At 32.6% G+C, this 24721-nt stretch overlaps 1 protein-coding gene across 2 annotated transcripts; it reads left to right on the forward strand.

Annotated features, from left to right (window-relative positions):
• On the forward strand, positions 3900-8959 carry LOC109328510 (4-coumarate--CoA ligase-like 9). Of its 2 annotated transcripts, XM_019562006.1 has the most exons (6): positions 3903-5042; positions 6746-6935; positions 7232-7377; positions 7472-7539; positions 7948-8050; positions 8575-8959. In XM_019562006.1, the coding sequence occupies exons 1-6, from the start codon at positions 4005-4007 to the stop codon at positions 8698-8700; spliced, it is 1671 nt and encodes a 556-aa protein (XP_019417551.1). In that variant the 5' UTR covers positions 3903-4004; the 3' UTR covers positions 8701-8959. The 2 variants fall into 2 exon arrangements, with proteins under 2 accessions (XP_019417552.1, XP_019417551.1); XM_019562007.1 differs by lacking the exons at positions 7948-8050; positions 8575-8959 and adding an exon at positions 7601-7695 and having other exon boundaries at positions 3900-5042; positions 7472-7550.

A 24721-nucleotide genomic window follows, 5' to 3' on the forward strand; every position in this document is an offset into this window, starting at 1 on the left:
GAAAATAAAGTTTCAACTTTAAATCTTGAACTTAATAAGATGAAAAAGAGTAGCAAAAGTTTAGAAAAGATCATTAATGATCAAAGACACTCAACAGACCGAAGAGGTCCCAGCTATTCAAAAAGCCATGTTTCTAAGAAACAAAGTGTCTAAACTAAGATAAACTTTGAAAAACAAGGTATCCATGTATTTAAAAATAATAAAAATAAATCTAGGATATTTGAACATCAACCCACATGCACATATTACAAAAACCATGAACATACACCGAATACTTGTAAAATTAGAAAATATGGTGTACCCCTAGGTCATGTTAGATGGGTTGAGAGGTACTAACTATGTAGGACCCAAAGAATATTGGGTACCTAATAAAACTTAAACTTTTTAGCAGGATAATTTGAGATCCGCCTGCAACTTATGGTACTTAGATAACGACTGCTCAAAACACATGACAAGCGATAGAAACAAGTTCTCTGTCCTCACTCCAATGGAAAACGAACTTGGAGTTGGTAGAATTAGAAAGTCACCCTCAACAACCATAGAAAGTGTATTATATGTTGAAGGGCTCAAGCACAATCTTCTAAGCATTAGTCAATTATTCGACAAAGGCTTCCATGTGGCATTCTACCCAGATAAGTCATCATTGAAAGTAAGAATTCTCAAAACACTAAACTCATTGGTAAGAGGATAAATAATATATATATATATATATATAGGAGAATTGCTCATATACATATGGACCATTTGAATAAACTCATTAAGAAAGACTTAGTTGTTGGTTTACCTAAAATGAATTTTGTTAAAGACAAACTATGTAGTGTTTGTAAAATGTGTAAACAAACAAAAACTTCTTTTAAACCTAAGCACATGGTTCCTTCCGATAGACCATTGCAGTTACTACACATGGACCTATTTGGCCCTTCAAGGACAAAAAGTTATGTTGGTAACTACTATGCTATTGTTATAGTAGACTATTTTTCGAGATACACTTGGACTCTATTCTTAGTTCATAAGAATAAGGCATTCAAAGCCTTTAGCATTTATTCTAAAAGAGTTCAGAATGAAAAATCACTAAAAATCACTACTATAAGAAGTGATCATGGGAGAGAATTTCAAAAGTATTCATTTGAAGAATTCTATGATGATCTTAGTATCAATCACAATTTTTCTGCTCCTATAACACCACAACAAAATGGTGTTGTAGAGATAAAGAATCGGTCTTTAGAAGAACTGGCTCGTACTAAACTAACCTCCCAAAATATTTATGGGCTGATACAATAAGTATTGCATGTTATGTTTCAACCTGAGTTCTTATAAGACCAGTTCTTAAGAAAACCCCCTATGAACTATTTAAAGGTAGAAAACCAAACATTTCTCATTTGCATATATTTGGTTGTAAATGCTTTTTTTTAAATAATGGTAAGGATAACTTAGGCAAGTTTAATACAAAAGTTGATGAAGGTATCTTCCTAGGCTACTCTAATACAAGTAAAGCTTATAGAGTTTTTAATAAAAGAACTCTAGCCATGGAAGAATCCGTTCATGTATCTTTTGATGAAACCAATCATATTATAAAGGATGGGTTAACCTTTGATGAAAAGGACTTGCCAAGTTTTATTGCTAAGAAATTTCCATAAATGATTCTACAACTAATTCTGAGCATTTGAAAATGGATGATGATCTATCTCATCAAGAAGAGCATATTCACTTTGATTTACCAAAAGAATGGAGAACCCATCGAGATCATCCTTTTGACAACATTATTAGTGATATAAGTAAGGGTGTCACTACTCGTTTAATGCTAGAAAATGCGTGTCTAAACATGACATTCGTTTCTCCAATAGAACCCTCCAAGATTGATGATGCAATCGAGGATGAACACTGGATTCTTGCAATGCAAGAAGAGTTAAACCAGTTTGAGAGAAATGAAGTTTGGGAACTTGTTCCTAGACCTAAAAATAGGCATGTCATAGGAATTCGTTGGGTATTCGAAATAAATCTGATGAAAATGGTATTATTGTTAGAAATAAAGCTAGACTAGTAGCCCAAGGATACAATCAGGAAGAAGGTATAGACTTTGATGAAACCTTTTCTCCGGTTGCTAGACTTGAAACTATTAGGCTACTGCTTGCATATGCATGTTCTTTAAATTTTCAGCTAATCAAATGGACATAAAGAGTGCTTTTCTAAATAGATATATTCAAGAAAAAGTGTTTATAGAACAACCTCCTAGTTTTGAAGATTACAAACATCTTTCTCATGTTTACAAATTAAAGAAAGCTCTCTATGGCTTGAAGCAAGCTCCACGCGCATGGTATGATCGTCTATCCAATTTTTTACTGGAAAAAGGATTCACCACAGGGAAGGTCGACACTATACTCTTTATAAAGAAAATAAATCATCATACTCTTCTTGTTCAAATTTATGTAGATGATATTATTTTTGGTTCTACTAATGAATTTTTGTGTAGTGATTTTGGCAAAATGATGCAAGGCGAGTTTGAAATGTCCATGATGGGGAAGTTGAATTAGTTCCTTGGATTACAAATCAAACAACTTGATAATGGCATTTTTGTAAGTCAATCCAAATATTGCAGAGATTTGCTGAAAAGATCTGATATGGATGACTGCAAGCCAATAGCTACTCCTATGGGATCTAGTACTTACATCGATACAGACGAAGCTGGAAAATGTATTCAAATATCAAAGTATCGAGGTATGATTGGATCTCTTTTATATTTAACTGTCAGTAGACCTAATATCATGTTTAGTGTATAGTGTGCACACTATCAATTTAAACCAAAATAATCACACTTAGTTGTTGTTAAGAGAATCATGAAATATCTTAAAGGCACAACTGACGTTGGATTGTGGTATCCAAAAGGAAGTATATGTGATTTGGTTGGTTATTCAGATTCAGATTTTGCTGAATGCAAAACTGAGAGGAAAAGTACAAGTGGTACTTGTCATATTTTAAGAAATGCTTTAGTTTCTTGGTCTTGTAATAAACAAACATGTATTGTCCTAAGCACTGCTGAAGCTGAATATGTAGCAGCATGTAGTTGTTGTGTCCAAGTCTTTTGGTTTAAACAGCAATTACGAGATGTGACAATACTAGTGCTATAAACCTCACAAAGAAACCAGTTATGCATTCTAGAACCAAACACATAGATATAAGGCATCACTTCCTTAGGGACCATGTCCAAAATAAAGATGTGACTGTAGAATTCATTGATACTCACAACCAACTAGCAGATATTTTCACTAAACCATTGGCTAAAGAACATTTTTATAAAATTAGACGAGAATTAGGCATTCTTGATGAAGCTTACCTATCTTAACATGATTATATGCGAACTTCATCATGTTTATCTCATGCCTACTTGTATTTAAAATTGTTTATTTATGTTTAAAATTTTCAAATTTTGGGTTAAAAATCATTTTCATAGCATAAATATGCTTAAAATTAAGTTTTTCTAGGATCAGTAATCGATTACACTGGAGAGTAATCGATTATAGGGTTGAACAACGAGTTTCAATAATTGATTACTCAGGGTTGAACAACGTATTAATTTCAGTTCCACTCGAACGGTAAAATACAGGGAACTAATATAACTGCACATCAACTCAACTATAGAAATGCCATAATAAAAGTGTCTACGCAGCTATGCTTCTTTTTTATTTAAGATAAAAATATATATACAATAAGTAAGAAATTTTTACATTATCATTATATTATTCATAATTCATTTTTAATTATTATTGATTTAAATATAATATAAATAAATATTAAATAATATATTCAATGTCTATGGGCAAGTATTACACTCTTTATTTAATTAGCAAATTTCAAACTTTTTTTGTCGCTCCAAAATTTCATCCATGATAATAATAATTTAATCTAATCCTTCTGAGTATATGACACCACTTCTGAACAAAAAAAGCTTGTCTGGTTGAGAAACCAAACCCTTCCTCATCATCTCCAAAACACTGTTAACTTCAACGATGACCAATCATTCCCAAACACAACACAACGACACCATCGACCCAAACAGCGGTTTTTGCTCTCAAACAAGAACATTCCACAGCCTCCGTCCAAACATCCTTCTTCCTCCACCCTCTCAACCACTCTCTCTCACCGACTACACCCTCTCTCTCCTCCCCTCCACCGCCGTCACCGCCACCGTCCTCATCGACTTCGCCACCGACACCCACCTCTCCTACTCCCTCTTCCTTCGCCAAATTAAATCCCTCACTTCCTCCCTCCAATCCTTATTCCCTTCTCTTTCAAAAGGCCACGTGGCACTCATCCTCACCCCTTCTTCCCTGCATGTTCCCGTACTCTATTTCTCTCTCCTCTCCCTCGGTGTTGTTATAGCTCCTGCTAACCCGCTCAGTTCCCCGTCCGAGTTGACTCACCTGGTTCAACTCACTAAACCCGTCATCGCTTTCGCAACTTCATCAGTCGCAAATCACATTCCAAATCTCAAATTCGGTACTGTTATAATCGACTCACCTCGATTCATTTCATTACTAAATAACTTCCATAACAAATCGGAACCCTGCCGAGTCGAACTTAGTCAGTCCGACTCGGCTGCAATTCTCTTCTCTTCCGGAACCACCGGCCGAGTCAAGGGAGTGGAACTCACGCACCGGAATTTCATAGCATTAATCGGAGGTTTCTACCACATCAAGCACTTGACACAAGAACAACAAGAGGAAGAGACACAACCGGTGTCGCTATTCACGCTTCCACTGTTCCACGTGTTCGGGTTCTTCATGCTGGTGAGGGCAATAGCGATGGGGGAGACATTGGTGTTGATGCAGAGGTTCGATTTCGAAGGGATGTTGAAGGCGGTGGAGAGGTACGGAATCAGCTACATGCCGGTTTCGCCGCCGCTTGTGGTGGCACTGGCGAAGTCGGAGCTGGTGAATAAATACAATGTTAGCTCGCTGAAGTTGCTGGGATGCGGTGGCGCGCCTCTTGGCAAGGAGGTGGCGGAGAGCTTCAGTGCTAGATTTCCTAATACTGAAATTGTGCAGGTGACAAAGAATTTAATGTTTTTTTTTCTTTTGGCACGTTTTGATGTTGGTTATGCAACATGTTGTGTTTGTTCTTTGCAGTTGAATATTTATTGGTTTCTATCTTTTTTTTTATAGTAACAGGACCACTTTGGTTTATGTCTTAAATTCTTATTTTACCTAATCCATGTTAGATCCAGATTACAAATACCCTTTTTTGGCCATAGGTAACTTCATGGTTATTAAACTCGGACCTATTACTAACCGGGTGAGGGCACTATGTATATCAGTGAGTCATTGGTTGGATTAGTTTATTTGACTTATATTAAAAATTCTAAAAAATTCATAATACTATCTAATGTACATAATAGCTCTATATCCAAATTTAAGGACATTTTCATCACACAAATACCTAATTAAACAATCAACAAATAATGTTTTACTATAAAAAAATGTGACTAGTAAGTTGAAATAATCATTAAACAATATATGTTTTACACTTTAATTACAACAAAAGTGAACCAAGATATTTAAAATTTAATTATACAACTAAGGTTTTAGTAGAACATAAAACTAACACATGACAAACATAATTACAAGTCAGTAGAAAGCATTGGTTTTTTTGCATCTCAAAAAGACATCGTTTTGTTTTTAAAAAAATATTTTTTTTAATTGGCTTGGCCGACCCAACAAGTCCGACTATCTTAGTTACCGGTTTCAGGCTTAAACTGGGTTATCAATGTTTTGATACAAAATCGATTAGATGAGTGGCTCAGACCGATCAGGTGCCTGGTTCACGGTTGAACCGGCCAATATCCGAGCCGATTTTTATAACACTAGCTAACTCAAAGTCTCAAACCAACCCCACCACTTAGGTTGGGTTAGTTGTGGTCACGATTCTTTGTAGTGTGCTAAAGTTTTTATGTTCAATTTTTTTACAACAACCAAGTTTTATACTCATTAAGAACATCATAATAGTAGTGTCACTTAGGTCATTTGGTGTGTAAAGCAAGTAATATTGATGAATAATATGTTTGATAAAATTATAAGTGGGTTGTATTTGATGTTTTGAACATGATTCTGGTTCTGAATCATAGTTTAAGTGTATGTGAAACTAGTTTGTTTTCCAACGGGCCCAATTATGCTTTGCAAACAATAATGCAAAGATGCTACAATGACTTTTTCCTAGGGTGATATTGGCAGAGTAAGTCATCATTTCAGTATGTGAAATTGTTAGTACTAGTCATGTTACTCCTCAACTAAGAAATTATTTTACTGGCTGTATTGCAATCATAAACATTAGTTATATTAGTCCTTGAACTTGTTAAGTTTTATACATGCTAGGGATCTATAATCCATTTGATCGACAGGTTACAATTTCAAAGACTAACATGACCAGTGCTTGCAAGTTAAATGAGTAGTAGTTTACTTAACGGAGATATATTGTATTGGGTCATAAACTTATAAGAGACTTTTATTTCGGGTCATATTGTGTTGCATGATGTAGCAACTTCCCTAATAGAAGATCAATAATAGTGGTGATGTAGTTGGATTTATCTCAGTCATGGATTATGGTAATAGGTCATTTTCATCCCATTATATATATATATATATATATAATGCATATTGCTGAACTTGCAGTCAAAACATGTAACAACTTGATCTTACCTGCTTTTCTTTTTCTGGTTTCGTTTATTTTTTTCTTATTTTTTCCCCACCCCTAGGGATATGGTCTGACTGAAAGTGGAGGAGGGGCAGCAAGAATGGTAGGGGATGATGAGGCTAAGCGCCATGGTTCGGTAGGCCGACTAGCAGAAAGTATGGTGGCCAGGATAGTGGACCCTGTAACTGGAGAAGCATTACCCCCTGGCCAAAAAGGAGAACTGTGGTTGAAAGGTCCAACAATCATGAAAGGTGATTCATTACGTTTTTTTAAATATGCTAGCAGCTTTGCTACGCTACTCTGTTTAAATAATCCAAAATGTAAATTCAGAGGTATGCATATTAGGCAGTGAAGAATTGCATAAATAACCAAGTGGTGATACCATTGTAATTCCTAATAAATCATGTCAAGTTTAGTTAAGCCATATAAGATGGATGATGTCTTTGATTAATTGCAATGTATTTCATTTTGCTGGAGACATCGAGTTATCACTTTATGCATTTCATTTGTAATATGTTTCATGATCTGTGCGATGGTTATGGTGCAGGTTATGTAGGAGATGAAAAGGCAACCGTTGAAACATTGGATTCAGAGGGATGGCTGAAGACTGGTGATCTTTGTTATTTTGACTCTGATGGTTTCCTTTACATTGTAGATAGACTGAAGGAATTGATTAAATACAAAGCTTATCAGGTGATGTGCTATTTTCCACCAGCAACGATTCATTTTTGCGAGTGCCATTTGCTACTTCTACATTTTTTCTGATTAGTTCTCAAACAAAACGCAGGTTCCCCCTGCTGAATTGGAACATTTACTTCACACCAATCCTGAAATTGTGGATGCTGCAGTAATTCCGTGTGTATCTAGTGCTTTGATCTTTTCTGTGCATCTGGAAACAGATTTGAAGTTGTTTCAGTTTTTTTTGCTAACATCTTTCCAGTTCTAGTTCTATGGGAAGTCATGGAGTATCAATGCTTTCTTACTTTAAATTGTTAGTTATTGTTTCTAGGGCCAATGGAAATGAGTAAGGATCATCTCCAATATTGGTGAGATAAGTACTACAAAAACAAAGAAAAAAGTAACATGGGATGAAATAACATTTTTTCCATTGAAAACAAAAGGAAAAATACAAGAACTCTCATCTCCGGTACATGAGAGGATCCTTGTTCAATGAGAATAGGTGTTGCTATAATTGGCTTGTTTTAGGATAAAAGATTTGGTCTTATAAAAAGTTCACTTAGTCTTATAACATTTTGGGGACAGGTATCCTGATGAAGATGCAGGGCAGATTCCAATGGCCTTTGTGGTAAGAAAGCCTGGAAGCAACATCACTGCATCTCAGGTCATGGAGTTTGTGGCAAAGCAGGTATGCTTTGGAACCATTGTGTTGATGTGTTCTAAGTTCCAGATACTCTCCAGTACTACACATGGTACAAATCAAATTTTAATGGATGTGATTTGAAATTGTTTTTCAATTTAAATAATTAAAATAAAGAAAAAAATGTCCTCATCATATCACAGTACCTGGAGAGGAGTTGGACTTGGCTTGTAAAAAAATCCTTGCTTTAATCTCTGATATTTTCTCCTAACAAATATCACCTTATCACTGTTGGAATCCAAAAATATAGGGCAAACTGGTAAATATTATTTTAATTAGTTGAAAAGGTCCCAGCATTGTCTTTAGTCTTTACGCTTCATGATCTTTTTTCACCCTCCATGACCTCAAATTTATTTTTCTTTGATGATTTTAAATACATTAAAAGTTTAAAACATGTGATTTATAATTATTGTTTCTATTTTTAGATACCCTTAACTAGTGCCACCCTCTATTTTATACAATTTCCATCACTATTTGTAGCCTTGATTATTTAAGCATGCTTCTTGTTACAGGTATCACCATACAAGAAGATACGAAGAGTTTCTTTTATTAACTCTATACCAAAATCCCCAGCAGGCAAAATTTTGAGAAGAGAATTAGTTAATTATGCTCAATCAAGTGGTTCTTCCAAATTGTGACGGGGACAAGGATAGACAGAAGTTCTAAATCATGAGCGATTGTCAAATTTTATTTGAGAGATTCTTGATATCATGCTAATATATACACTTCTACGAAGGCTTAAAAGAATCCAGATTTTCAGTGAATAAACTATCAATTGTCTCTCACTTTACACGACATACCACTTTAATCCCTGAGATGATGGAAGAGATGATTGAATGTAAGCACTATTGATCTTATTATTAGAAATTAAGGAGCAAGAAAAGAGTATTTTATTCATAATGAATGAGTTGCAAATTGATCTACAAATGAGCTAATCAGACTATTATATATAAAATACAATAGACTTAATTCTACATAATTCCTAACTAATTAGATTATTTTACACATGTTTTAATCATGGAAATTAAATATAAAATGATTGTTTGTTTGGCAAGGTAAATAGGTTTAGATTAATTATTAGTTATATACAATATTAACTCAAAATTTACTTCAACAAAATTTACTTCAACACTCATGTTAATAAATTCTCTTTGACATAAACATTCAACAAAGTTTTATTAGAAAACTAGAAAAGATGTTATTATTGTATTTTAGAATTGACATCCCAAACCATTGAGCGTTGATAAAATCCAAACATAAAAGGATGAAAATCCATTAACAATAAGTAAAAACAAATGAGAATATTGTAACACAATGATACAGGGCCTACTACCTCAACTAATATGGATCACCCACAAAGGCTCAGAACTGATCCATATTAGTTGTGGGTGTGTGCCAACTCATTCATCCTAGAAAACACTTTTAGCAAGCTGAAGCAGGTAAGGAAAGGAGAGATTTTTCCTGTATGGTTTCATTGATAAAGACTAAAACCGAATCATGAAATATTTGATGAAATGATGCCAATTCTTACTCCTTTTGTTTTCGCTCAGATAAATAATATCAATCTGATTTATTTTTTATTTTTAATCATGGGCTGATTGCCATTTTTTCTTTTGAACTAAGGGGAGGCATTTTGAGAGTTTTGTTTTTGTGACAGATTTTGATGCGAGCCCAATGAAACTCAATGTGGATCAAGAAGTTATATAAAGTCTTGGAGGCCCAATGATTAGAACAAGGGTAAAGAAAACACAACAAATACTCGACCATCTAGTTGGACTTTTAGTTGAAGCAAGCTAGAAATGATTCATGAATAATTCAAATTGACAAATTGTATCATCCAAATAGAATGTTCACTTGAAAGTCACCTATTCGGGGAAGGAGGATGGTTTGGAATTGTTAATCAATCCAAGTCATTAAATTTTCAATCAATCAATGAAGAATTATGTAATTCACCTTCCCATTTCTCACGTGGTTTTTAACTTAGTTGACAAAATACACCCCATGTGTTATCCATCATTATAGAAAGCCTAATGAAATAAAAGAAATGATCATGTAATTAATGAGAATGAGGATAGGCCTCACCTTAAATATGAGGCCAACTAGCGGAGAGATTAGACTTTGGAATTGCTTGAGTAACAAGATCATGTATTCCTATGATAATAGAACAAGTATTCATCTTTCAAAACAGAACAAATATTCCTCTGAGTAATAGAAAATAGAGCTGGTATTTATGGTAAAGGTATAATTTAATAAGGTTATGTCCCTCATGGTGAAAATAAAGTTTTGCAATAATTCATGTGGGAGTTTCACTCTTATTTGAAAAGAAAGTGTAATTGTCGCATTAATATGAGAGAGACGTGTGTTTATGACTTTTCTAGCTGCGATGAGTATTTGATGGCTATTAAAGATAGATTTATGTGTGTTTTATTGTCTTCAAAGTATGAATAATGTGAGTAAACGCGAGAATTGAATAATGGCTGGTTGGAATAAGTCATAAGTGTGACTTATTATCTTTAGTGGGTTAATTACATGGGAAAACGTGGAAATGAATAATGGTTGAATGAAATCAGCTATACATATGTTTTATTGTCTTGAGTTAGTAATTTCAAGGGGAAACATGAAAATGAATAATGGTTTATTAGAATCAGCCATAAGTGGGTAATTTAGTGTCATAACTTGATTATTCAAGTGGTGGTTTTTGTATTTATTCTAGGATGTCAAAAGTTGGCTGCCCTATACTATATTTCTGCTCTTTTTATTTATGACATCATTATTGTTTATTTGTTTTTGTGGGATCCCTTGCTATAACATATATCATTGGAGTGAGGCTCCTTTCTAGTAATTTGGGAGAAAAATACTGTGAAATATCAAAGAAAAAACAATAAATACGAACATTTGTATCTTTCTTATTTAAAGGAAGATTACACATTTACTCTTAAAATTTAGAAAAAAACATTTTCCTTTCTATCACTAAAGAATCTCATTCATATTATTCATATTAACATTTCTAATAACGTCAACTCAAACATCATCATTATAAGAGTTGTTCCTATTTTATATTCATTTGTTTTGATCCAAGGATAATTATTTAAGCTAATATTTGAGTATTGAGTATATTGTAATCATTTTATTGACTTGAAGAAGAGGAAAAATATACTTTTCTACCTTGTGTTAGGTCTATTCGTCATTTAAATTGTTTGTTTAAGAATTTATTTGTGAATCATTTTAAAGAAACAATTTAATCATAATAACTAGTTCTAAATTCTTGATATTCACTAAAATAGTATCACTTAATCAACATGTTGATTTTAACTAATTTGTTTAACTCCGCCAAAAGTTTTACACATTGTGCTTATCCAACTTTATTATTTGGACCATTTTTTTTTGAAAGAGCTTATCAAAATTAATTTTATTGAATCAAATTTAATAAAAGTTTTTTAGAATACAATTGGCTCTTTCTTGAGTTTGTGGCCAAGTCCAACACTCACAATAGAAGTTGATATCATTTTTAAAGATTAAAAATGTTTGTACTTCCCTTTAAAAGATGGTCTTGCATATATGTGTAAAAAATGACAATTAGCAACTTTCACTTTATATTAGAGCATTGAGCAACAAATAAAATATTCATTTTAATTTGAGTTTCACATTATTTTATAGTTTATTAAAAATCTTGATGAAATAAGAATAACATCTATTTTTTCCCCGCAATGATAAACATCATTCTTATTCTTATTTAGGTTTTATAACATATTTACAATTTTATATTTTACAATAAATATAACAAATATTAAGAATAATTACTTATTTAAATATTAATAAATCTATTAATAACTATATAATAGGAAAAGGTCCTCATGTATAATCTATTGATAAATGTCAAATTCTTATTCATTTTCCCTCCAAAATGGTTGAATAACTATATAATACAAAAAATATTCTCACACATTATCTATTGTCACATATCAACTTCTCATTCATTTTTTCTCCTCCAAAATGATCGCACTTCATGTGTACATTCACACACAATATATTTCTTTTCTTTATTATAATAATATAAAATTTATTATTGAACTTCTTAATAATTTCAAAACAAAAAACATGACATTAAACCTTTATATATGATGACTATTATATATTCCATTTCCTTATTATAATAATATAATAATATTAAATCCATTATTGTACTTCTTAATAATTTCAAAACAAAAAACATGGTATTGGGCCTTTATATGTGATTGCTACATGTCACACTAAATCTATCTGCTATGTAATAAAAAATCTTTTCATGATGTCATCACTGGACACGTTTTAGATGCTGGTGCAATTTTTTCGTCCTAAACAGCTCCACACACTTACAATACATTGACCCACATTCTATCCGATTCTCATAAAAAATATCATGTTTTAAACTCCTCTCACATCATCACTTGCCACATGTCACTTCCTCCATAATTTATTTCGCTCCTAAAAGGTTTCTTGGTAGTACTATGTACGTACCCGCACTATATAATCACTTTTTTAGAATGTATATTTTGGTAATTAATAATAACCAAAGTATATAGAGTGTGTAAATGTGTTATGTTGCTCACATGGTGAATACTATTCACATTCTTATTAATGATAAATAGCTTAAATTTAAAAGAAAAATTATATCGTATATTAATAGTCTATTATTTTCCTTTTAAAGTTTTAATTATGGAGAGGTGATGAATATTATTTCATATTTTTATTTATGATAAATATCTAATAATATATCATAATCCAAGTAACTATTCGACAAATTAATACTTTTATTAACAAATATTATGATCTCACTTTTACTAACAAAACCTTAATACAATTTATCAATATTTCCTTATGAAGTTATTTAATTTAAATTGAAAAAATATATATTTTCACCTCATTCAATATTTGCATTAATCTATCAATTATATTCTACATTTGATATTACTCTAAGAATTACTATACTTTTCAGTCAATCAAAGTTTTATGATACATTTCTCATTGAATTTTAAATCACAGTTCAGATTTTTTATAAATTTTAAATATATTTTTTTAATAAAAAAAACTCATATATTATCACAATTTGATTTCTCTATTTTTATTAAAAACAATCAAATTCGAAATTTTAAAATCATTTCATTTTCTACAACTTTTAAAATATTTATTTAAAAAAATCACATAGTATCATGTTTCAGGTTCCTATTTTCATTAGAAAATTGAAATTCGAAATTGTCATTTATTTTTCTTATGTGTTTGAATATGCAAATACACGAGTAACATATGTGCTCTTAACAATGCAAATATATGGGTAACATGTGTGTTTTAACTATGCAAATGAAACATATGTGTTCTTAGCATTGTGAATACACGGGTCACATGTGTGCTCTTAATAATATGAATACATGAGTAACATGTATGTTTTTAATCATGTGAATGCACAAATAACATATGTATTCTTAACCATGTCAATGCACATGTTATATGTGTTCTTAATCATGCGGCAAAAAATATCACCTCTTGCTAATGCATGAATAACTTGCTAGTAAATAAATATAACAAAGCCCACCTCACACAACTCTCTAATTCTCTCAATCTCTTCATCTCCCTCATCCCCCTCATTTCCTCATTTTTTCCAGCCACACATAAACTTGTTTGCTTCTCCTCCCTCAAACCCTTCTCCCCACTCACCCTCCAAACCGTTGAGAATCACATGCATGGAATCAGTGGACCTGTTGAACAAAGACAAGGGGGATGATAAAGTTGGATCTATTCAAGGAAGACATGTTGGAGTTGTTCATTTTTCTTTTAATTTTCATTTATACAAAGTTTTAATTATTTGTAATGATTTTGAATTTTTTGATGTTGATGGAATTTCTTGCTTTGCTTGTTTCTGGATCTACTTGTGCTTGTGTTTATTTCTAGACTGTGTATTTTTGTTGGCTATCTCTTCTCACTAAGAACTGTTCTTATTTAACAGCAATTGTTCTCACTTAAGAACAAAACTGAAGAAATAAGAATGTCATAGTGAATAAGAGAGTAAGAATATTCTTAATCTGTTAAGAACAACCACTATGAATGCTCTTAATCTTTTTTATTTTTAGTTCTCAGAGACTTTTGTTTGTAGCTATTATTGTCATATGTCATGGCTACCAAAAGAATATATTTTAATATTTCATATATTCATAATGATTTTGAATTTTTGATGTTGATGGAATTTCTTGCTTTGCTTGTTTCTGGATCTACTTGTGCTTGTGTTTATTTCTAGACTGTGTATTTTTGTTGGCTATCTCTTCTCACTAAGAACTGTTCTTATTTAACAGCAATTGTTCTCACTTAAGAACAAAACTGAAGAAATAAGAATGTCATAGTGAATAAGAGAGTAAGAATATTCTTAATCTGTTAATAACAACCACTGTGAATGCTCTTAATCTGTTTTATTTTTAGTTCTCAAAGACTTTTGTTTGTAGCTATTATTGTCATATGTCATGGCTACCAAAAGAATATATTTTAATATTTCATATATTCATATCAATACTTTAAAGACACAATTTATTTTGGAAAATAAAGTAGTTATTTTTAAATTATGCAAAATGTAAATCTATTTTTTTTAATATTCACATTAAACTAAAAATCATGAAATTTATGGACAAAAAAATATAATTAATTTTCACTTTGAAAAACAATTTTTAAATAATTGATAGAGAAATCATAAGTGCACGATTACATCATCAAGTAATAAATTATCGATCTTATGATGACTGGAAAATTATTTTAATTATGACAACTAATTTATACTTAACTCAAATTGGGATTAAAAGTAAATTTAGAGCAATTGAACAATTAACAAGAACAATTATGAAAATAGTAAAAATGATTGAAATCTAATTTAGGAAGAGTTCCCAAGATAAAGATTACCGTCTTTACACTCGCAAATCCTTGTGTTGCTCATTTTCATGAACTTTAAGTTGTAAGGATAAATTGCTCTTGTTGGTGCAATCAGAGTATAAACACACCTAGATGGGGGTGAATATGTATCGCGCTACAAAGTTACCACTTTTATTAGTTAATTTTACTTTCAGAAAAATACCCAGTAAATCCATTATCAAGGTTTTTAATTGATTAAAGACATTAATATCTTAATTGATTAACGACAATCTTAACCGATTATCCTTCCAGTTATAGATATTCTTGCAAATAGTTATTTCACAGTTGATATCCCGAAAATTAATTATGTACAAAAACAAATCAGTTTTACAGAATGCCCCAGACAGTTATCAATTAATGAGCAAGTAACGAATCAACAAGCTAATCACAAAATAGTTTAAAAAATGTAAAGATGTACAATAAACGAGATAAGGGTAGAGAAGAAAAAGCTGGAGAATTTTATCATAGTGCTTTTGCGGGTCCAATTGCAAACTACATTCAGTCCTCTCGTCTGGTTTGAGATTTGTTTCTGCACTAGAAACTTCAATGTCAATTACAAACAAGCTTCCAATTTGACACTTCTACAAGCGATCCTTTCTTGAACTCTAAGCCAAACAATACGGTATGACAGTCTCTCTCCTCTTTTGGATACCCCACCTTCTCATGATTTTATCCTAGCCGATTCTTGCTTCTTTTCAGGACCCTTGTATAAGCAATGAAGGACACTAGTGAATCTAACCACAACTAGGGTGATTCTTCTCTCAAATGGCTAACTAGAATGTTGAGTTGTGATGCACTCACTAAGTGCAATTTAATCACTCTAAGATCTACTAAAAAACCTCACACAAGAATCTCACAAAGAAACAAAGAAATTGGTGAAAGACTATGAAGGTTTTTTTGTATGAAAATTTATAACACTCTTTCAAAAATTTGTGAATCAAGTTCACTATTCTCTTTGAAAATCACTCAAGAACTTAACATTTTTTCACTTGAAAATTGATGCAGAGAATTTTCGTATGATATGAGTCTGATCTAAAAATTTGAATGCCTAATTCTTACTCATGGGTTAAAATACAGCCTTATATATAAATTAAATTTTAACTATCCTTAATTGATTATCTATTCAGTTAATCAATTAACATATTTAAAAATAGTTTCAATTTTGTTGGACATTAATCATTAATCGATAACTAAGATACTTAATCAATTATCTAAATTCAGAAATCTTAATCAAAAGCTTCTAGAACTTATTTAATTGATTAACTTCTTGCATAATCAATTAACCATGTAAAAAGTGAGTTTCTTGATGCATGGTAAAACCTTCTATGAGATGTATGTATATGCAAAGTATATTTCAAAATAAGTGATATTTTGATGTAATGAATGAAAGTGTAAATTGTCAAGTAGAGCACTATTGGAGTTTGCCTATGTTTTGATGAAGACAATGACTTAGTGAAAACTTGAAGATGATTCAACAAATCTACATGCCGTGGACTCAAGGGTTTCATATCTAGACTAGGTTCTTTAATAGATTTTTTTAGAAGTCTAAGATATGTGCCATAGATATTATTGAGTCTAGGTTAGGTAAACCTACATGCAAGTCTCACAAGCTTTAAAAGTAATATTTCATTTACATGAGACATTCCATCTAGATCATTATGTGTTCATGCATTAAACATACGTGTTACTTGTGCATCTTAGGCATAATATATTGGTAAAATATGTATAGTTGATAAGCATAACATATAGGTTATTTACCATTTAATCAATAAGCTGAAAATGTGCTAGTTAATCGATTAAGGGTTACATTAATCAATTAACAAGATTACAGTTCCAACAGAAAACTGAAAACCAGAAAACAATTATTTTCAACAACCTGTTAATCGATTAAATAGGTACTTAATCGTTTAACTGGGACTTAGAATGATTTTCTATAAAGACTGTGATTTGAGAACATGTACTACATCATATCATTCATTCTTAGAAATTGCTAAGTGCATATTTTCGTGCTTAATTGTGTCATTTAGGCAGAGTGGAATGCATTGTAAGATAGAGAGAGATAGTACCATGCTTAGGCTTTGATTGTCATCATATTGCATGTGGTTTATATGTTAAACATTCCTATCTTTTCTTGTATGTTTTCTTGCATTTCTTTAAGAGAATTTTTGGGTAGAAATTCAGTGTTTCTGCATTTTCATAAACTCATACATACTCATATTATCTTGTGAGTTTTGTATATAGGTTTAAGTTGAGTTTTCATTGTAATCTTTTGAGCAAGAGTGTGCTTTATAAAACTCAGTTTTGTGTACTGTTTTACATTAGGGAATTTGTCTCTTAGTGTCTTATCACCTAAGAGATTCGGTGTATCTTCACCAAGACTTAGAGGTCTTGAGTTTAGAACGAGTTCTTGGTTGATGCTAGATCGCAAGAAAGGTTTTCTTGGGCGATTGAAAGAGAGTCAAACTAAGAAAGTGGGTTCTTGGATTCAAGAAGGGAGCATCTAAGTGTTGTATTGGAAGTTTGTATGTAACTATACATTCTGTTAAATATTAAGGAAGAAAAATCTCTCGAGATCAGAAGGGGAGGCTTGGATGTAGTTTGCAAGTGGATCCGTAAACGAACCAGGATAAAATTTTCGTGTTGCAAGCTTTTTCTATCCCTAATCTCTTTACATTTCAAGTCTTATTATTGCATGATATTGGCTGATATTTTGGATATTGTTAGGTTGCTTTATCTAGTTTAATTCTGTATAAAAATATTTGCATTATCTTTTCTTGAACGTCGTTGACTTGCTGTGCAAGAAGCCTGTCTACATCTTGTTGTATTTGTATGCGTTAATCGATTAAGGCTTGGAGTTAATCGATTAACTGGGGCTTTTTCCAGAATAGGGCTTTGGTGCGAAAAGTGATAATTGATTACCACTACACCTTTTCAACCCCCCTTCTAGGTGTATTCTGTCCACTAATACCTAACAAGTGGTATTAGAGCTAGTACGTCGTGCTAGCTCAACCGCATACACGTGATCATAAAGGGAAATTTAATGGGTTCTACTAACCCCTTCGGCGGTGATGGCGCATCCATTAACCGCCCTCCCGTATTCAGTGGCGACGGATACGCCTACTGGAAAGTCCGAATGAAAATCTTCATAGAAGCCATTGACTCGGATATTTGGGAATCCGTGGTCAACGAGCCTTTTGTTCCACTACATTTAGTGGACGATGAACCGAAAGAAAAACCCAAGAGTTTATGGACCGATGATGAACGTAAAAAGGTTCAACACAACCTACATGCTAAAAACATCATCACATCGACCCTGTCATATGATTAATTCTTTCGGGTTTTGCAATGTCAAAGTTCCAAGGAAATGTGGGACACATTTCAAGTGACTCACGAAGGCACCAGCGATGTCAAGCGTGCCATGTCGGCTTATCTGATATACGCCAGCTTTCATTTATGATACTTTGCCAAATGTGAGGCTTGAAGGGTTGGGGAATAGAATGGATCCCTCTTAGCAGATGAAGACCCACTAGTCTTAGGGTTTCAATGTCTTTTCGCAGTGGTCTTCATTCTAACATGCTTTTGTTCACTCATAGTTCAGGTAAGATGATGTTTTAATCGATTAATATGGATTAAACTAAGTTAGGTTTTGGTTTCTAAATTGGGGATTTTGGCTTAGAGAGAAATTGTGGCGTTGGGGATGGAAGATTTTGAGAAGAAGTAAGATGGGAATTCGTAAATTTGATAGAGTAACACTTAATCTTAAGTGATTTTGATGAACAAACAAATGTGGCACATATTGGGAATCTGCTGTATTTTTGTTGTTAATCTATTATATTGTCTTGTTAATTGATAACTTGTTATTCAAAATTGCATCTCAAAGCTACTGTAATATTTTTAATCGATTATTACTGAGAGATAATTGATTATAATTCATAGAAAATGTCCAGGTAATCAATTAAAACATAGAATAATCGATGAATCAAGTCACTAGTACAAATTTTTTGTTCAATCTTGGTGATTCTAAGGTATACAAGCTAGACACACACTTGCTAAAGCTTTAACTGTAACATATTTCAACCACACACAAATCATAAAGGCAATTAAGAATTATAACATACATTCAACATAGAACAACATATAATCGTAGAGGGAAAACATGGCAAGACAAATATGAACTTAAAAGTAAGCTAGGTTAGATATGATCTATTAAGGATTCCACGTTCTCTCCTAAGAACAAATAATGTGTCCCGTGGAAGGGTTTTGTGAAAATATCAGCTAGCTATTTTGAAGTTTCTAAAAATTCAATCATACAATTACCTTTTTGACATGATCCCAAAAAAATGATGATGGATTTCTATATGCTTAGTACGCGAATGCAAGATGAGGTTCTTTGATAGGTTTATGGCACTGATCTAATCACACTTGATCAGAATTTGATCAAGATTAAGACTATAGTCTTGTAATTGCTGCTTCATCCAAAGGATATGAGTATAACACACGCCAACGACTATATATTCCGCTTTGGCGGTCGATAAAGAAATACATACTTGCTTCTTGTTGTGCCATGAAACAAAGGAGATACCTAATAGGTGGCAAGTCCCACTAGTACTCTTACGATCCATATTACAACTGGCAAAGTCAGAATCAGAATACCCTATCAGAGATAATGAGGCATCCCTAGGATACCATAGACCCATATTTATTTTTCCTTTTAGATACTTCATGATTTGTTTTGCGGCGGTAAAATGTGATTCTTTAGGATTTGATTGATATCTAGCACAAAGAACGACTAAATGTAAGATAGAGTAAAAAGCCGATTATACCCCAATACTTGGTTACCTCAACCGACTTCCCATTTTCGTCTTTATCCAGGTAGCATGATGAAGCCATAGAAGAGAAGGCATCTTTGGCTTTGTCCATGTCGAATTTCTTTAATAGTTCGTTGCAATATTTAGACTGATGCACAAAGATTCCACTACTTAGTTGTTTGATCTATAGTCCTAGGAAGAATATCAACTCACCCATCATCGATATTTCAATCTCACCTTCATCAAATTAGGAAACTCCTTCGAAAGAATATCGTTATTAGCATACAAAAATATATCATCAACGAAAACTTGTACCAACAATATATGATTATCATATTTCAATATAAAAAGTGTTGTATCGACTTTACCCCTTTCAAATCCATATAGAGCATTTTTGAGTTTAAACACATGGTTAGAAAATTTGAAATTTTCAAGTCCAAGGGGTTGGCTAACATACACTTCTTCTTGAATGAAACCATTCAAGAAGGCACTCGTTACACCCATTTGAAAGAGTTTGAAGTTCATAATAGAGGCATAGGCCAATAGCATCCTAATGGCTTCCAGCCTCATAACCGGGGTGTAGGTTTCGACATAATCAATGCCTTCCTCTTGATTATAAACACGAGCCACTAATCGCATATTGTTTCGAATAATCAAGCCGAATTCATCGAGTTTGTTGCAAAAGACCCACTTGGTGCTAATGACCAGGTGATTCTTTAGCTTAGGGACCATGTCCCACACATTATTTTGCTCGAACTAGTTTAGCTCTTCTTGCATAGCTATACCCGAGTGTTCGTCTTAGAGGGCCTCATTAATGTTGTTCGACTTGATTTGAGAAATAAACACTACGACATTACAAATATTACGAATTTTTTTTGGGTTACCAATCCCTTAGTAATGTCACTTATGACCTTATCGATTGGATGATCTTTTTTCATTTTCCAAGCTTTTGGCATGTCATCACCTTCTTGATTCACATTTTCCTCAATTTGTGCTTCCTTTTGCGTTTCAGATCCTTTGTGTATGCATCTTGTAATACACCTAAAATATCATCAATTACAACCTTCATCTTCTATTCTGGAGAAGATTCGTCTAAGTGAGCATGCACATATTCTTCTACATTCATTGCATGCTTATTTTACACTCAATAGACTTTGTTATGTAATGAATAACATAAGAATATCCCTTCGCCTAATTTTGAGTCAAATATTCTTAAATTATCTTTTCCATTATCCAATATAAAAAATTTACACCCAAAAGCTAGAAGATGAAATATGTTTGGTTTACTGCCCCTTAAAAGTTGATAAGGTGTTGTAGAGAGTGTTGGCCTAACCAATATTCGGTTAATCACGTGGCATGCGTTGTGTACTGCGTCAGCCCAGAAATATTTAGGAAATTTGCTTTCCTTAAGCATAGTCCTTGCCAACTCCTCCAAGACTCAATTCTTCCTCTCAACAACTCCATTTTGTTGACAGTTGCGAAGAGCCGAGAATTAGTGTAAGATACCATTTTTCCTCCAAAACTTTTCGAATTGATGGGTCTCAAACTCACCACCATGATCGCTATGAATGAAAACTATTTTATGATTAAAATGGTTTTGAATTTGTTTGCCAAGGTTTTTGAAAGATTTAAATGCGTCGTTTTTTACACAAGAAATAGTGTCCAAGTGAATCTAAAGAAATTATCAACAATAAATAGTGGATAATAGCTACCTCCAAAACCCATGAACTTGATGGTCCAAACAAGTCTATATGAAGAAGCTCCAATGACCTTGTTGTGGATATTACATGTTTTGAAGAAAATGAGTTTTTACTTTGCTTACACCTTTGACAGGTGTCACATATATTATTAGTTTTGAAATTTAGTTTAGGTAGCCCTAAAATAAGTTCATTTATTGACATTTTTTCTAAATGTGTATGAGAAACTCTCTTATGCCAAACCTATATATTATTCTCCTTAGAGATAAAGCAGTTTGAAAATAGAAAGATGATATCATCTAGATTAATCATATAGATATTGTTTATCCTATAACCTATAAACTTTATATTTATTATCTATGCGATCACGTATGACAAACAATTAGGGTCAAAAGATAACTTATTACCTCTATCACAAAGTTGGCTGATATTCAACAGATTGCGCTCAAGTCTCTCGACATAGAGAACATTGTCAATGATATCATGAGAGGTTATTCCAACTTTTCCAACTCCAAGTATCTTCCCACGGTTGTTGTGTCCATAAGTCACATTGCCTTTTTCCTTTAATGATAGATCAAGGAATTTGGATCTATCTCCCGTCACATTCCTCGAACATCCACTGTCTAAATACTAATGTTGTCCAAGAGTTCGAAGACATACCTACAAAACAGAATTACTTGTTGCTTTTAGGTACCAATTTATGTTGGGTCCCTGAAGTTAATTAGCCATGGGAACTTGTCCCTTCTCAATCCAAACATATTTCGTACTAGGTATTCTATACTTGGGAATATAATATGAACCAAAAGTATGACCATGAATACTGCAATAAAAGCATGTATACATTTTACTATTGTGCATATTTCTATTTTGAGCTACATGTTTTCTATGTGGTTTCTTCATTTTAGCATGAATGAATCCAATTCCAGCATGATTACCAATGTTTCTTGTGTTTGCTAGTAAATTTTCAAGATTTTGACGACTATATGTGAACTTTGTGAGTTTTTGTTTTAAAACAGAATTTTTAGATTATAAGTTTCGCAACTTTCAGAAATATAAGTCTCACATAATTTAGAAGGACAGTTACATGAGCCACATGCATAAATAAGATCTAGGGTTTCATTTTCATGTTTAAGCTCATCAATCAAAGTTTGCAGTTCAATTATTTTCTTTTTATGCAACAATATTACCTATTTACGATCTACATTTATCCTAGCTAGTTTCTTAAGTTCCTCATGCTACTCGACGAAAGCAACATACAGTTCATCATATTCATGCATGATTTTAGAACTATCTGAACATGAACTATAATAAAGGGATTGTACCTTACTAGATTCTCCTTGATCTGATATGTTGGTTGAATCTGATTTGTGAGCCTTAAGACATAACTTTGTTGTCTCCTCTTCATCTAACATGCTTGTAGTCGAATCTTCCTCGGGAACGTCCTATACCATGTATATTTTCATTGACTTGAAGTCCCTCGAGGTGTTGTTCTCACCCTCAATCTTTTTCAGATAGGTTGAGCATTGGAACTTCACATTTGTCCTCTTGAGTTTGTGATGTTGAAGCCTGAAGAGAGTTTCCCTTCTTGTGCTTCTTTGATTCCTCGTGCAAATTCAAATGCCTTAGTTCCATCTCATGTTCTTGAAGCTTTTCAAAAAGGGTAGCTAATGACATCGAATCGAGATCCTTGGACTCCATGATTGCAGTCACCTTTGGCTGATAGTTCCTATCAAGACATCTCAACACTTTATTAGTTTGTTCACCTTCAGAAAATGATTTATCCAATCATACTAAATGATTTATGATATGAGTAAAGTGCTTTTGTATATCGCTAATGTATTCATTTGGAAACATTCTAAACAATTCATATTCATGCATCAAAGCATTTAGTCGCACGCGTTTCAGTTTGCTTGTGCCTTCGTGGGTAACTTGTAAATTTTCCTATATTTCCTTGGCACTAAGCATTGAGAAATCCTAAAGAATTCGTCATAAGATAAATCCGAAGTAATAATATATTTTGCTTTTAAATTGTGTTGAACCTTTCTTTTCTCATCTTCACTCCAAAGGCTCTTTGGTTTTTCCTTGGTATTTCCTTCCACTAAATGGAGTGAACTATGGGGTCCATTGACCACGACCTCCCAAATATTTGTGTCAATTGTGAAGAAGATCTTTGCTCCAGACCTTGACACGATTTTGATGAAGACACCAACATCACCAAAATGGAAGAATACTTATGAAGACAAAGAAAACAAAGCTTCAAGACAAATTAGTCTAATTCTGAATAGGTACTTCTATCCTATACTCTTGAATATATAATAATAGTAATGCTCAAACTATGTTTAAAATAAAATTGAAATACTTCAATATACTCAAAACAATTTTCAAAAATAGTGTGTAACATGTTACTGCATCTAAGTAACAGGTTACGTATGTTAGAAAAGAGTTATCCAACTTAAAACTAATCAGAGTAATCCATTACTATCTTTGAGTAACAGATTACCAGTTTTAATGAAGTTGAGTAACCGATTACCCACTTACTGTAATCGATTACTCTAAATTGAATTTAAATGCCCAATGAACAAAATGTTTGGGTAATCGATTACCCACTGGTTGTAATCGATTACTAAGAATTGTTGCATTAGATTTCAGATTTCAAAATGAAAGATTTTCATCCCAAACGAAATGTCTTCACTCAAATCATTTCCTACCTTTTCGTAGAGGTAATATGGGTGATTGGAAATTCTATTTAAAGGCATTGAATCTCACAACACAAACACACAACTCTTATACAAAGTTTAAAAGCTCTTACACACATTCTGAAATTATTTTCTACACTTTTGGTAACTAGTTTTTAAACTTTCAAAGTTGATTTTTCTTAAGTTACTTAAAGTAAAGTGTTTCGAAGTTTACCAACTTATAAAGAACATTATTATTAAATATACAAAAGAGTTGATTATATTTCAAGTTATCTTACTTTCAAACTTGTAAAGGCAATCTGCCATTGTTGTACATTCTTCATTATTAATGCAGAATACTTTCTTTCACAAAGGTCTGATAAGAAAAGGGATTAGAATCACTTGGAAAGGTGTTTTTCCAAGAGTGAATAAGGATTAGGGAGTGTGTGAGGTACATAGAGATATCGAGGTGAGATATTGTAATTGCAACTCATAATCTTTAGTGAAGAAATCTCTTGTGCTGCAAGAGTACTGGACGTAGCCTTCGGTGGA

The sequence above is a fragment of the Lupinus angustifolius genome, chromosome LG15, assembly GCF_001865875.1.
Source record: "Lupinus angustifolius cultivar Tanjil chromosome LG15, LupAngTanjil_v1.0, whole genome shotgun sequence".
Classification (NCBI taxonomy): Eukaryota; Viridiplantae; Streptophyta; class Magnoliopsida; order Fabales; family Fabaceae; genus Lupinus; species Lupinus angustifolius.

Coding starts and splice junctions, on each gene's coding strand:
- LOC109328510 (XM_019562006.1), top strand. CDS start 4,005: ATGACCAATCATTCCCAAACACAACACAACGACACCATCGACCCAAAC. Junction 7,378..7,471: donor TTAAATACAAAGCTTATCAG/GTGATGTGCTAT, acceptor AACAAAACGCAG/GTTCCCCCTGCTGAATTGGA. Junction 8,051..8,574: donor TGGAGTTTGTGGCAAAGCAG/GTATGCTTTGGA, acceptor TTCTTGTTACAG/GTATCACCATACAAGAAGAT.